At 46.6% G+C, this 12052-nt stretch overlaps 1 protein-coding gene across 1 annotated transcript in view; it reads right to left on the bottom strand.

The window, feature by feature from the left end:
* Positions 1-12052, bottom strand: part of XPNPEP1 (X-prolyl aminopeptidase 1) — a 58839-nt gene that overhangs the window by 7281 nt on the left and 39506 nt on the right. The window contains exons 9-16 of the mRNA XM_023511771.1: positions 11464-11700; positions 9660-9749; positions 8928-8978; positions 7591-7649; positions 7384-7461; positions 5319-5390; positions 3686-3746; positions 1964-2033 (exon numbers count right to left, since the gene is read on the bottom strand). Coding sequence (XP_023367539.1) covers positions 1964-2033; positions 3686-3746; positions 5319-5390; positions 7384-7461; positions 7591-7649; positions 8928-8978; positions 9660-9749; positions 11464-11700 — 718 coding nt within the window. The remainder of the gene's footprint in view (positions 1-1963; positions 2034-3685; positions 3747-5318; positions 5391-7383; positions 7462-7590; positions 7650-8927; positions 8979-9659; positions 9750-11463; positions 11701-12052) is intronic.

The following is a 12052-nucleotide window of genomic DNA, read 5'->3' as shown; positions in this document are numbered from 1 at the left end:
TCTAGTGAGGGGCCAGTCTACTGAGGGGCCAGTCTACTGAAGGGCCAGTCTACTAAGGAGCCAGTCTACTGAGAAGCCAGTCTACTGAGGAGCCATTCTACTGAGGGGTCAGTCTACCGAAGGGCCAGTCTACTGAGGAGCCAGTCTACTGAGGGGTCAATCTACTCAGGGGTCAGTCTACTGAGAGGCCATTCTATTGAGGGGCCAGTCTACTGAGGGGCCGGTCTACTGAGGGGCCAGTCTACTGAGGGGTCAGTCTACTGAGGGGCCATTCTATTGAGGGGCCAGTCTACTGAGGGGCCATTCTATTGAGGGGCCAGTCTACTGAGGGGCAGTCTACTGAGGGGCCAGTCTACTGAGGAGCCAGTCTACTGAGGGGTCTGCCTACTGAGGGTTCAGTCTACTAAGGGGCTCTACTCAGGGTTCAGTCTATTGAGGGGCCAGTCTATTGAGGAGGCTAATCTAGGCTGCTGGTAAGTGGTGGACACCTACAGCAGATAAAGGCCACATTGCATGGCATGGACACTCCCTTCCCAGATCTGGGACCCTAAGATTTCAGAATTATAAAGATGAGGGGTTATCACTCTGTGGTTGTTTTCTCCATGCACATGGTAAATAAATCTTTTCTATTAAAAAAAAAAAAAAAGGAGGTAGATGCAGTGCCTCATGCCTGTAAACCTAGCACTCTGGGACGCAGAGGTGAAAGGATCCCCTGAGCTTATGAGTTCAAGATCAGCCTGACCAAGAGTGAGATCCCATCTCTACCAAAACTAGAAAAATTAGGCTTGGTGCCAGTGGTTCATTAGTTAGGGCACTGGCCACATGCACTGGAGCTGGTGGGTTTAAATCCAGCCCAGACCTGCTAAACAACAACAACTATTAAAAAAAAAAAAATAGCCAGACATTGTGGCAGGCACCTGTAGTCCCAACTACTTGGGAGGCCGAGGCAAGAAAATCACTAAAACCCAAGAGTTTAAGGTTGCTGTGAACTATGAAACTACAGCACTCTACCAAGGCTGACATAGTGAGACTCTTAAAAAATATATATATATAAAAATTAGACAGGCATTGTAGTAGGCACCTGTAGTCCCAACTACTTGGGAGGCCGAGGCAAGAAAATCACTTAAACCCAAGAGTTTGAGGTTGTTGTGAGCTGTGACACTACAGCACTCTACCAAAGCTGACATAGTGAGACTCTTAAAATATATATATATATATAAAAATTAGACAGGCATTGTAGTAGGCACCTGTAGTCCCAGCTACTCAGGAGACTTAGGCACGAGGATCACTTGAGCCCAGGAGTTCAAGGTTGATATAAGCCAGGCTGATGCCACAGCACTCTAGCCTGGATGACAGAGTGAGACTCTGTTCAAAAACAAAAAAAGAATTACAAAGATAAGATTCTAACCAGACTGCAGGCAGGCAGGCCGGATGAGAGATGAGGAAACTGAGGCTCAGGGAATGAACGTATACCAGATCTAACCAGATTCTAGGTTCAGGTCTTGTCAACTCCCAGTCCAATGTCCCACCCACCAGTCCCCAAGCAAATAAGTACATATATCTAAAGTTCAGGATCCCAGTAAAATAAATCCCAAGAATCCTGAAAAGAGTCACTGGCCCAGCACTAGACGGCAGACAGGAAGCCCCACCAATCTGCTCAGGCCCTGGGGCCTTCGGCCCAGCTTGTCCTCTCCTGCAGTGCTATCTAATACTGTAAGTGGTCAGGAGAGAAGCTCACAGCTGACACTGGGCCCTTCCTGAGCCTCACCCCCCTGGAGGGCCTCTGGGTTCATCAGTGGATCGGGAGACTCCCTCCACGCAGCACCCCTACCTGACCGGCCAGGCCTGGGGTGGGATGGGGCTGACAGGGCAAGAGGAAGAGTATGTTCTTCCACTCAAACTTCGACATGTTTGGTTCTTGAACATGAAAAGGAGCCTACCATATGACAGAAGAACCACCTACCTTTGGTTCCAGTCGGGAAAACAGCTGCACTCACAGCTATGTGGCCCTTGAGGACATACGTGAAACATTCCTGCCAAAGAAAACCCAGGGGGCACGTTGCAGAATGGGGACAGATGTCTCAATCCTCTAGTTTTCTGACAGTTCAGAAAACTTTGCCTGTTAAGGTTTTTAGCAATACCACAAAGAAAATCAGAATAAAAAGAAAAAAAATCTACTGAATTAAAAGCCTTGCCCTGGGACCAACTTTTTAGAAAATCTTAAAATTATATTCACTACAAGAGCACAGTTAAGAGAGATGCTCCCACGGGATTTTATCTTATAATGAACATTGTGACAAACTCTATGTCATGTGAGCCTTACAAAGACTGGAAGAGTAATGACCCTGACTAGCACTGGCCGAGCTGGTCCTCTGTGCCAGGCTCTCCACTAAGCACTGCACATTTAGTCCCACACTTCAAAATGGTGGCACTGCCACAAATTCAGGAGCATGCCCAGATCACACAGTCCCTAAGTGGCGGGGTCTGGCCTCGGAGGCAGGCTGTCTTGCTTCATCACCTGTGCTCCTTACCACCATACTATCCTTGGCGGTTATCCCTACTGTCCCAATAAGGGAAGTGCTGCTCCGAAAGTTAGTGGCTTGCTACTAAGGTACAGTCCGACTAAAATGCCACACTCCTTAACCTGGTCTGGAGCCCTTTCTACAACACAGAAAGAGTCACACCGATGGAATCCTGGACCCAAGTCCAAATGCTTCTGAGGTACACTGGTGCATGCAAATGGACAGAGCAAGGGACTGAGACCAGGAAACGCATCCCACTATATTGCATAAAACCCTTTCCCTGGGATAATTTTCCTGAGAGAGCTCCTTAGACAAGGAGGTTCACTGAGAGACTCAGTCATCGTTTGCTGAGTGACCCAAGAACTCACTGGGCCCATAGAAATTCACGATCTTCACAATCAGCCTGGGAGGTGGGTACTTTTATCCCCATTTTCATGGATGGCAAGTGCTTTTATTCAAGCTCATGGAGCTGGCAAACAGTGGAGAAGTTCAGAAGCCAAGTCTCCAGACCCCTAAGCACACATAGCTTTGTCCCCCCTTTCCATGCCAATCACATCAGAAAGTTCCTAGACCAGGCATCCTCAAACTATGGCCTACGGGCCACATGTGGCCCACCTAGGACATTTATCCGGCCAACCGGGTGTTTTTGCCGCTGTTGCCTATCCTGCTTAGCAGCCGACTCGTCCTGCAACACTCAGTCTGGCTCTCCAACAGTCTGAGGAACAGTGAACTGGCACCCTGTTTAAAAAGTTTGAGGACCCCTGTCCTAGACAGTTGAGCCTTTAAATAAGAATGCTGAACTTGAAACAAGAGGAGGTAGCCTTCAGATCTACATCTAGACACTGCTTGTAAAGCATGTATTTCCCTACCCGCCAACCCCAGACATTTCCTGAGTCAAAAGGCCAGACTATTTAAACTTGAATCTGAATTGCCCTGACCTTAACAGAATGCTTTTAAAATTTCCCCAAATGTCTTATCTTCTAATAATTAATTAAATGGACTTCATAAAGCAGATAACCCTGACTTCACAGTATCTATCCCATATGTAGGATAGTTTACTATCCCATATGTAATTTTTACTTATGTATATAATCCTTTTTCACAAAAGCAAAGATCTTCTTAAGAAAGCAAAGGGCCGGTTGTATTTTCTGCCTCCACTTTACCTTCTCATAGGCTGTAGGGGTCCCAAAATGCATGGTCCGGGTCACATCTGTAGTTCCATCCCTTTCCAAAAGAAAGGACAAATTAGTTTTCCGTTGAAATAAGCTTTTAGTCAAATAGGAGACAGGTGAGGATGTGGAAAAATTAGAACCCTCAAAGACTGCTGGTGGGCATTAGAATAGTGTGACTACTTTGGAAAACAGTTTGCAGTTCCATAGAAGCTTAAGTGCGTAGTCGCCATATGAAACAGCAATTCCATCTTAGGTATGGACCCAAAGGAACTAAAACAAAAACCACATAAATTTTCAAAGCAGCATTTTCATACCAGCCAAAAGGTAGAACCAACCCAAATATCTACCAACTGACGGATGAATAAACAAAATGGGATATTTGTCATACAATGGAATATTCTTTGGCAACAGAAAGGAATGAAGTTCTGCTACACACTACAACCTGGATGAACCTTGAGGACATTATGCTAGTGCCAGAAGCCAGACACAGGCCATGCATTATATAATGCCATTTATATGCAATGTCCAAAATAGGCAAATCCATGGAGATAGAAATGGAGCAATGGTTCTCTAGGTAGAGGAAAAGTGGGTATGAAGCTTCTTTGGGGGGTAATGAAAATGTTCTAAAATTGATTGTGGTGATGTTTGCACAACTGTGAATTTAAAAGAAAATACATACTGTAAGTGGTTAAATTGTGTTGCACATGAATCTTAATCAAGTTGTTATAAAAAATGAGACAAGTGTGACTACAAGGATAGCTCAGTGATGTCAACTTAGCCCCTGACACATACACTCTCGGTCTGTGGCGTGAGGGCTCTCTCATGAGAGACACTGGGGTTCTGAACAAGAGGGAAGAAACCAGAGTAAATAGGAGCCTCATGAGGCTTTCTAACAAAAGAGGGCCAAAATCCAACTCCTCTTGTTAAAAGAGCAAGGGGTTTCCTAAACAGAAACCCTAAAAATATTCATAGATAATCTCTTAACACACTCTAGCCCACATCCCTGACACAGAAAGGATAACTCAGAATCCTGCCAAAATTTAGAAGTGAACAAAAGTTTATACCATGAACACATGAGGCCTGTGCCCTTAGCTCTAGGCTGATACCATTTCTATCCCTGTGTCCTACGGCTAGGTGTAGTTACCATGTTATTGGCTAAGCTCGTTCAATAATTAGGTCCTCCCTTGGCACAGTCCCAACTACCAAGAAAGTGGCAAGACAAGGAAATCTAGAAATTTAGGGGCACCCCTCATTTCTCATTCATTCAAAATTAATCATTTACATCATAAAGCCCTGAGTACAGGGAGCCAGCAGACAATCTATGGACTAAGGCAAAAAACTTTCCAATGGTTCCAAAAGTCTGCTTTATTTCAGTTATTTATTTAGTATTTAAACAACTTCCAGCCAAGGACTAAACATTTCTATCAAACACTCTTTTGTGGAAACAGAGTCACAACTGGGCTATTTCAACGAGGGGTGAATTAACGGACGAGACGCAAGAACATGAGTGGCCAGTGCAGAATGAGATGAGCAGCTGAGCACTTTGAGCTGGAGCTCTGCCTGTCCACCCACTCAGCGATCTCAAACCCACAGTCAAGACCGACGGCAGCTCCAGGTCACTTACTTGTATTGAGCACCCGAGTCAATGAGGTACACCTCGTCCAGGGACAAGGTCCTATTCGTCTCAGGGACTGGCCTAACAAAGTTAAGAAAAAAATTAATTATTCCACAAATGTAAACACTTGGTGAATCTGGGAGGAGGGCCTAAAGAGTTTCTTGTACTGCCCTTGCAACTAATGTAAGCCTGAAATTACATCGAAGTAAAAAGCTACATAATGAATTATTTCAACTAATATTAAAAACTTCTATTCAAAAACCCAGTCAACACATGTCTTTACATCTACCTGTGTTTGTGTCTGGAATGAAACAAGTATGTGAGATATAACTGTAAAAGCCACAAAAATGAGAATCAAGAGGACCAGGCTACGGTCCTGGGAGCAGCCTGGAACGGCCACAGGCTGTCTCAGGGAGCCCTGGGCCCTGTCTCAGCCTCCAGACTGCACTTTATCAGGGACCAACCCCAGTTCTCCAGACAGGGAGGGGGTGAATTTCTTAATCTGGGAGAAAAAACTAAAGGTGTTTGTTAGGGATGAAGGAGTGGATCATGACACTTCTGTGCTGGAGCACTTTTTTCAAAAGCACATGAGTTATTTTCAAGAAGGGATCCACCTTCCCCATGCCATTTTCTAGATACTACACTGGGAAATGCCTGAAGGGATGAAAACATTCCAAGTCTCTGCCCAGCAGCTCAAGGGAGGCTGCCCTTCCTCCCCAGGTCCTAGCCCTCTTCAGCAGTGAAGGCACCAGTTGACACAGGAGCTGAACTAAAGCACCACCAGACCCGGGTTCAGCCTCCAGTGCCGTCTCCACACAGCTTCCAACAGTCCACTATGAAGAAATGCCAAAGGAGGAGCAAACTTCTCTCCCCGTGAAATCAAACTGCGTAATACTTTAATTATATGCAAAATTGCAAGATAATATCCAGCCAGGAAATTCATCATCAGAGTTAAACATAAGACAAAAAGTAAAGTCCTTTTGTTATTTTTATGTTGGAACAGAAGTATTAATGTGAGGGTACTGTCACATCTGTGCCTGTCTCCCACACACAGCTTCAAAATCTGCCCTAAGACTAAAACCTCGAAAAGCAATTATTAAAAGGGGGCTGGGAGGGATCTGTGCCCTCATGGAGCACAGAGAGACAGACCAAGTATTCTTTCCCTGACTGTGCATCTCCCAGGTGGGAAAGCATAAGATTCTAAATGCCTAGTGCCCAGTGCAAAGCAAAACAGCTTGAGCTGGGCAGAGGTGAAGCTGAAGCCCAATGGTCAGGCTGAATTACATTTCCCATCACCTGCATAGGCAGCTGTCAGTCCGGAACATGCCACACCCCAACCTCAGTTCGCAGTTCAGGGAGGCTCAGCTCTGTGGGTCTAGGGCTTCTCACAGATCATATGGTAAAAATTCCCACAGACCAGGATGCCAGGCTTCGGGCTTTAAGCCCAAGGGGAGAAGAGGGAGGGTATGATTGTCCGTCTACTCAAGACTAGTTGCCCTGCAACCTAGTGACCAGTTTTTTTGGTACAGAGGTGATGAAGCCCATAGGAGAGGTGTCCCTCCTCCCTGAGAGGAGAGGGACACCATCTGACTACACTGTGGAGGGTGCCGGGGCTGCCCGGAGTCTCGGAGGAGAGGGACACCATCTGACTACACCGTGGAGGGTGCCGGGGCTGCCCGGAGTCTCGGAGGAGAGGGACACCATCTGACTACACCGTGGAGGGTGCCGGGGCTGCCCGGAGTCTCGGAGGAGAGGGACACCATCTGACTACACCGTGGAGGGTGCCGGGGCTGCCCGGAGTCTCAGAGGAGAGGGACACCATCTGACTACACTGTGGAGGGTGCTGGGGCTGCCCAGAGTCTGAGAGGGGCATCTGAAAGGAGGAGGTTGGTGGACTGAGAGAAAATGAGAAAAAAATAAGACCTCAGAGGTCTTATTTCCCTTCATTTTCCAGTCTCCATGACACACAGAGGTGGACACAGGTGCCTCTGGTAAAATAATGTCTCTGCCCCGCTTGGGCTTCCGCGCAGAGGCAACAGCAAAGCCAGGCAGCATGCTCCTCTGCGTGCCTTACGCGTAGTGAATGATGGCGCCGTTGGGTCCCGTACTGGAAATCGTTGGGAAGCTCAAGTCCACAAAGTCCGCCTGCTGCCTACAACAGAAAGACACAGAACAGACCAGCTTGAAGGCTTCCACTGTGCCAAGAAACAGCAGCCCTCCAGCCTCAGCTGACTTGCAAGGAAATCAGCAGAGGTTCAAGGTCCCTCAAAGGGATCCTTACCTGCGAAACTCCTCAGCCTTGTCAGCAGCGGAGATCTCCGTCACGCCACCTTTGGGAACCTATGAGAAAATTGCTTATGACTCCTCTGGAGAAAGGAATCCAAGTGTGCCCCTACAAGTTAGAGGGGACACATGAAAAGCTGCCTTGCACCTCAACTTCCATATCCCAAATGTCCAATCAACAGGACACAGCTTAGGTCTCATCTTCAACAAGGGGAGAACGTCTAAAGCTATTTAACTAGAAGGGTTTTTATTCATTTGCTTTTTCACTTAACTATTTTGCCTTGGTAGTTTATCCTAAAACTTCCCAAAATGATGCATCTAAGTTTAAAAATTCAAAGGTGTCCCCTCCCAGGAAATCAGCCTAAGAAAATCATCATAAATGCAGAGGCATTATTGCAGGATTATTGATAATATTTATTGCAAAACATTAAAAACAACCTAAACGTGTGAAAATGGGAAGAATGGGTAAGTAATCCTAGATGCAGCTTCCATTTGGATCCTTTTAAAGACCCCAAAGCACGTAGCAGTGATGTGCTTATGATTCTAAGTGAGTAAGATAAACAAAACACAAAATTATACTGGTACACTGAGAGACGTGCAGAAATTACTTATATTTTAAAAATGATGTATACAGGTGAAAAATGGCCAGAAGGAAACTTGGGGAAAAATAATTACACTGGTGGGAATAAAATAATTTTCTTTTTCCAATTAAAGAGCTGTTTATATAATTCTTAAAAGAAACACAGTATTGTTTAATAATAGCATAAAGAAACTGCCCTCTTGTCAACTATAGGGAGTGAAGGGCAAGAAATTAAAAACTAGGGCAGTGCCTGTGGCTCAAGGAGTAGGGTGCCGGCCCCCATATTCCAGGGATGGCGGGTTCGAGCCCAGCCCCAGCCAAAACTGCAAAAAAAAAAAAAAAAAGAAAAGAAAAGAAAAGAAATTAAAGACTAAGAGTCAATTTAATATGAAAAGTTTTATGGTTTAAAGTTCAAGATGTATACAAGGATCTCTTCCTCCTAATACAAGCAGCCTGCCTATGATATTATAAGGGCCATTCTTCCTCATAATGAAATTCTACTTAGTTATGATTCCCTAACCCAAAAGGGATCCACTCTGTTGTGGAATTTGTTTCTTCACCCTTGTTACTATTTTCCACAATTAAAGAATTATATACACATACCAAATTTAAAATACGCCAAATTTCCAAAATGAATTATTAAAATAGAGCACTAAAATTAGATCAAGATCTTAGACCTCATGGTCAACAGAGTATGGAGGATGCCACAGTTAGAATCAAATGTAGATATTTCTGAATAATTTCTAAGAACCAACCTCTTTCTCCAGCCAGTTAAAGAGTTCACAGAGAGCAACGGCATCTTTTATCTGTACAAACAATAAAGATATTTTTTAAAGTTAACACTGAAAAATTGGACGGCCAGATTCAGAGCCTAGCCCTGATGGAACACTGAGAGGGCTGCCCCTTCAAGGCCACAAACCAGCATCAATCAGGGCTTTCCACTGCAGCAATCCCCATTATCAGGGAATAGGCTCCTCCACTATTCAGTATTTCAGGAAGGGCCCCGCCTCAGAACATGGACAGCTCCCCCAAGAGATAATCTCCCGCACTACAGGGGCCAAGAAACACAGGCCATTGCCAAAAGCTATGTCTGGGTCCCAAATCTTTCTACACCCATCCTTTGCCTTGAAACATAATCAGGTCCTTCTGTGAGGCTTCACCATCACCACATCACCACTATGGATACCAGTGGTTCTCAACCTTCCTAATGCCGCGGCCCTTTAATACAGTTCCTGTGGGTCGCACCCCACAGGTTGAGAACCGCCGATCTACACTATCTTCATCAAATATCGCTTTTGCTTTTTGTGTTATACTGTTGAAAGATCTAACCCAGCAAGTGTTTCATTTCATTCTCATTAACTCTGGAAGCCAGGAGGCTTTGGTTCAGAGTCTGACCTTGTGCCAGGCTCAAGGCCACGCAGGAGGTGAGAGAGCCAGGCCTTCTGACTACCTCACATTTTGCCTTCTGTATCAGCTGCTCTACTCACGTGAGCCCGCCTCATGCCTTCCAGCTCGGCTGAATTCTTCACAGCTTTGGCGATGCAGATGGGGGTGTAAGGCATACGGCAGCGATGGTCCTAGAAGCAAAGTGCAGCAGGATGGGAAATCAAGCCTGCCCCACCCACCAAGACCAAGACAACCACCTCTGCTCAGCAGAACGCACTTGAGACAAATCATTTGACAAGCTTCTACTCAGGACCCACACACAGCTGTCCCCTGAGAACCCGGAGACCAGCCCCTTTTGATCGATAACCCTGAGCTTGTGCTCATCTAAAAAGAGTAAGTACATCAAACAAGTTCTCTCTCCTGCATGCTCTACCTCCCCCCCACCCACCCACCTTTAGCTCTTTGAGACTGCTGGCTGCCAGCCATGAGCAAAAAATTGCTTTCCAACATCTACGGTTGTGGTCAGAGTTCACTAACCACTCAAAGCTTGACCGAAATAACCCTTTCTCTTGCTACACAAAGGAGGCTTTCTCCCCCATCTAGAGACACAGCACATAACCTGATGAGGGAGGTCTCCTGCTCCCTCCCCACTCCCATTCAGTGATCACAGCTCAACTACTGCTAGTGGTCTGATCTTAAAGGGCTGCAGAAGACCCTTCCCAGTTTGAGAACAAGTTGGAGTCCAGTTGTGTAATTTGGTGGGGGCAGGGGTAGGATTCAGCAAACATGGACTTGCTCAGAGGCTCTCAAATTGCTATCACTTTCTTTATTCTCTCTCACTCTCTCTTACATACCCCTCATGAAACAGGGAAGGCAAGAGTGCACCCCACTTGGGTCAAGGAAGTCAAGCCCTGTGCTTTGCTAGACGTCACACACAGTGACAGTGGCAGGAGTACGATGGCAAACCAGATCTAGAGGGCGGGGATGGACTCCTCCCAGGATGGCCCACCGCTCAGTGGAGAAGAGAACATTGCCAAGCTTGCCAAAGGACATTTGGCAGCCAGAGGCCCAGGGCAGGATAGTGGCACATCTAAAGAGTCCTGGATTCCAGTCCTGACTAAAATGAGGCAACAAGTGTCAGCTGCTTAGCACCATCCAGCAGGGGTTCAGTACAAAGCAAGGCTAACACTATTCAGCTGACCTCTGATACAACCCCAACTCCCCAAGCCTCAAGTCGTCTTAGCTAGCACTTCCCAACCTCAGGCATCTCCCACCCACACAGCTCTTACCCGGCCCTCTCCCACATGCCCTATTTACTTAGTATTTTTCTTTAGACCAGGGGTCCTCAATCTTTTTAAATAGGGGGCCAGTTCACTGTCCCTCAGACCATTGGAGGGCCAGACTGTGGGCCTCAGGACAAGTCGGCTGCTAAGCAGGACAGGCAGCGGCAGCAAAAACACCCAGTGGGCCAGATAAATGTCCTAGGCGGACCGCATGTGGCCCACAGGCCATAGTGTGAGGATGCCTGCTTTAGACCATCTTTAATTCAACTTAGTTTATTAAACTCAACTTTCCCTTAAATAATGTTTATAATATCATGAACTCATCCTGATTATATTTTTTTCTACTATAATTGCTTAAATGCTGGTAAAACACATACACTTCTAGGTATTAATGTGTACTCCTAAAATCATCACTCAGGCCCTACTCTGGCAAACATGGGACGAAGTGAGCTTCAAGGGCCCTCTGACTCTCAATACAGCTCCCACTCTGAGATCTCTCATCCAGAGAGATCACACAGTCTCAGAGAGCTGCCTGAATGGCCTCTGATTCAAAGACAATGCCGCACAATGCCAGAACCGGTTAGGGAGTAGGGTGTAGACAGGCCAAAGTGGGGCCACCAACCTTGGGGATAGCTTCGCTCACGGCATAGCTGGCTTTGTCACTGACCCATACCATCTCCCTTGGGGAGAGGGCGGCACACAGGGCCTTGAGCTCACTCAGGATGGACTTGTAGGGAAGCACCTGGATTCTGTATTCAGCTTCCAAGCCCAAGTCAAGAAGCAGGTGCTCCTTCACACCGGGGGCATCTATGCGGTCACCATCAATGAAGAGCCTGCAGAGGGCCGGGTGGGTGACAGGAAAAGGAGGGCACATGAGTGAGAGGATGAGAACACAGACACACACACACACACGAGCGGGTGAGAACACAGACACATACCCCAGTGAGAAGGTGAGAACACGGACATACACACACACAAGCGGGTGAGAACACAGACACATAGACACACAGACACACACACAAGAGGGTGAGAACACAGACACACAACCCAGTGAGAAGGTGAGAACACAGACACACACACACACACACACAAGCGGGTGAGAACACAGACACATACCCCAGTGAGAAGGTGAGAACACAGACACACACACACACGAGAGGGTGAGAACACAGACACTCACCCCAGTGAGAAGGTGAGAACACAGACACACA

The sequence above is a fragment of the Otolemur garnettii genome, unplaced genomic scaffold, assembly GCF_000181295.1.
Source record: "Otolemur garnettii isolate 467f Iridium unplaced genomic scaffold, OtoGar3 scaffold00021, whole genome shotgun sequence".
Classification (NCBI taxonomy): domain Eukaryota; kingdom Metazoa; phylum Chordata; class Mammalia; order Primates; family Galagidae; genus Otolemur; species Otolemur garnettii.
This window is presented reverse-complemented; position numbering and strand designations above follow the sequence as displayed.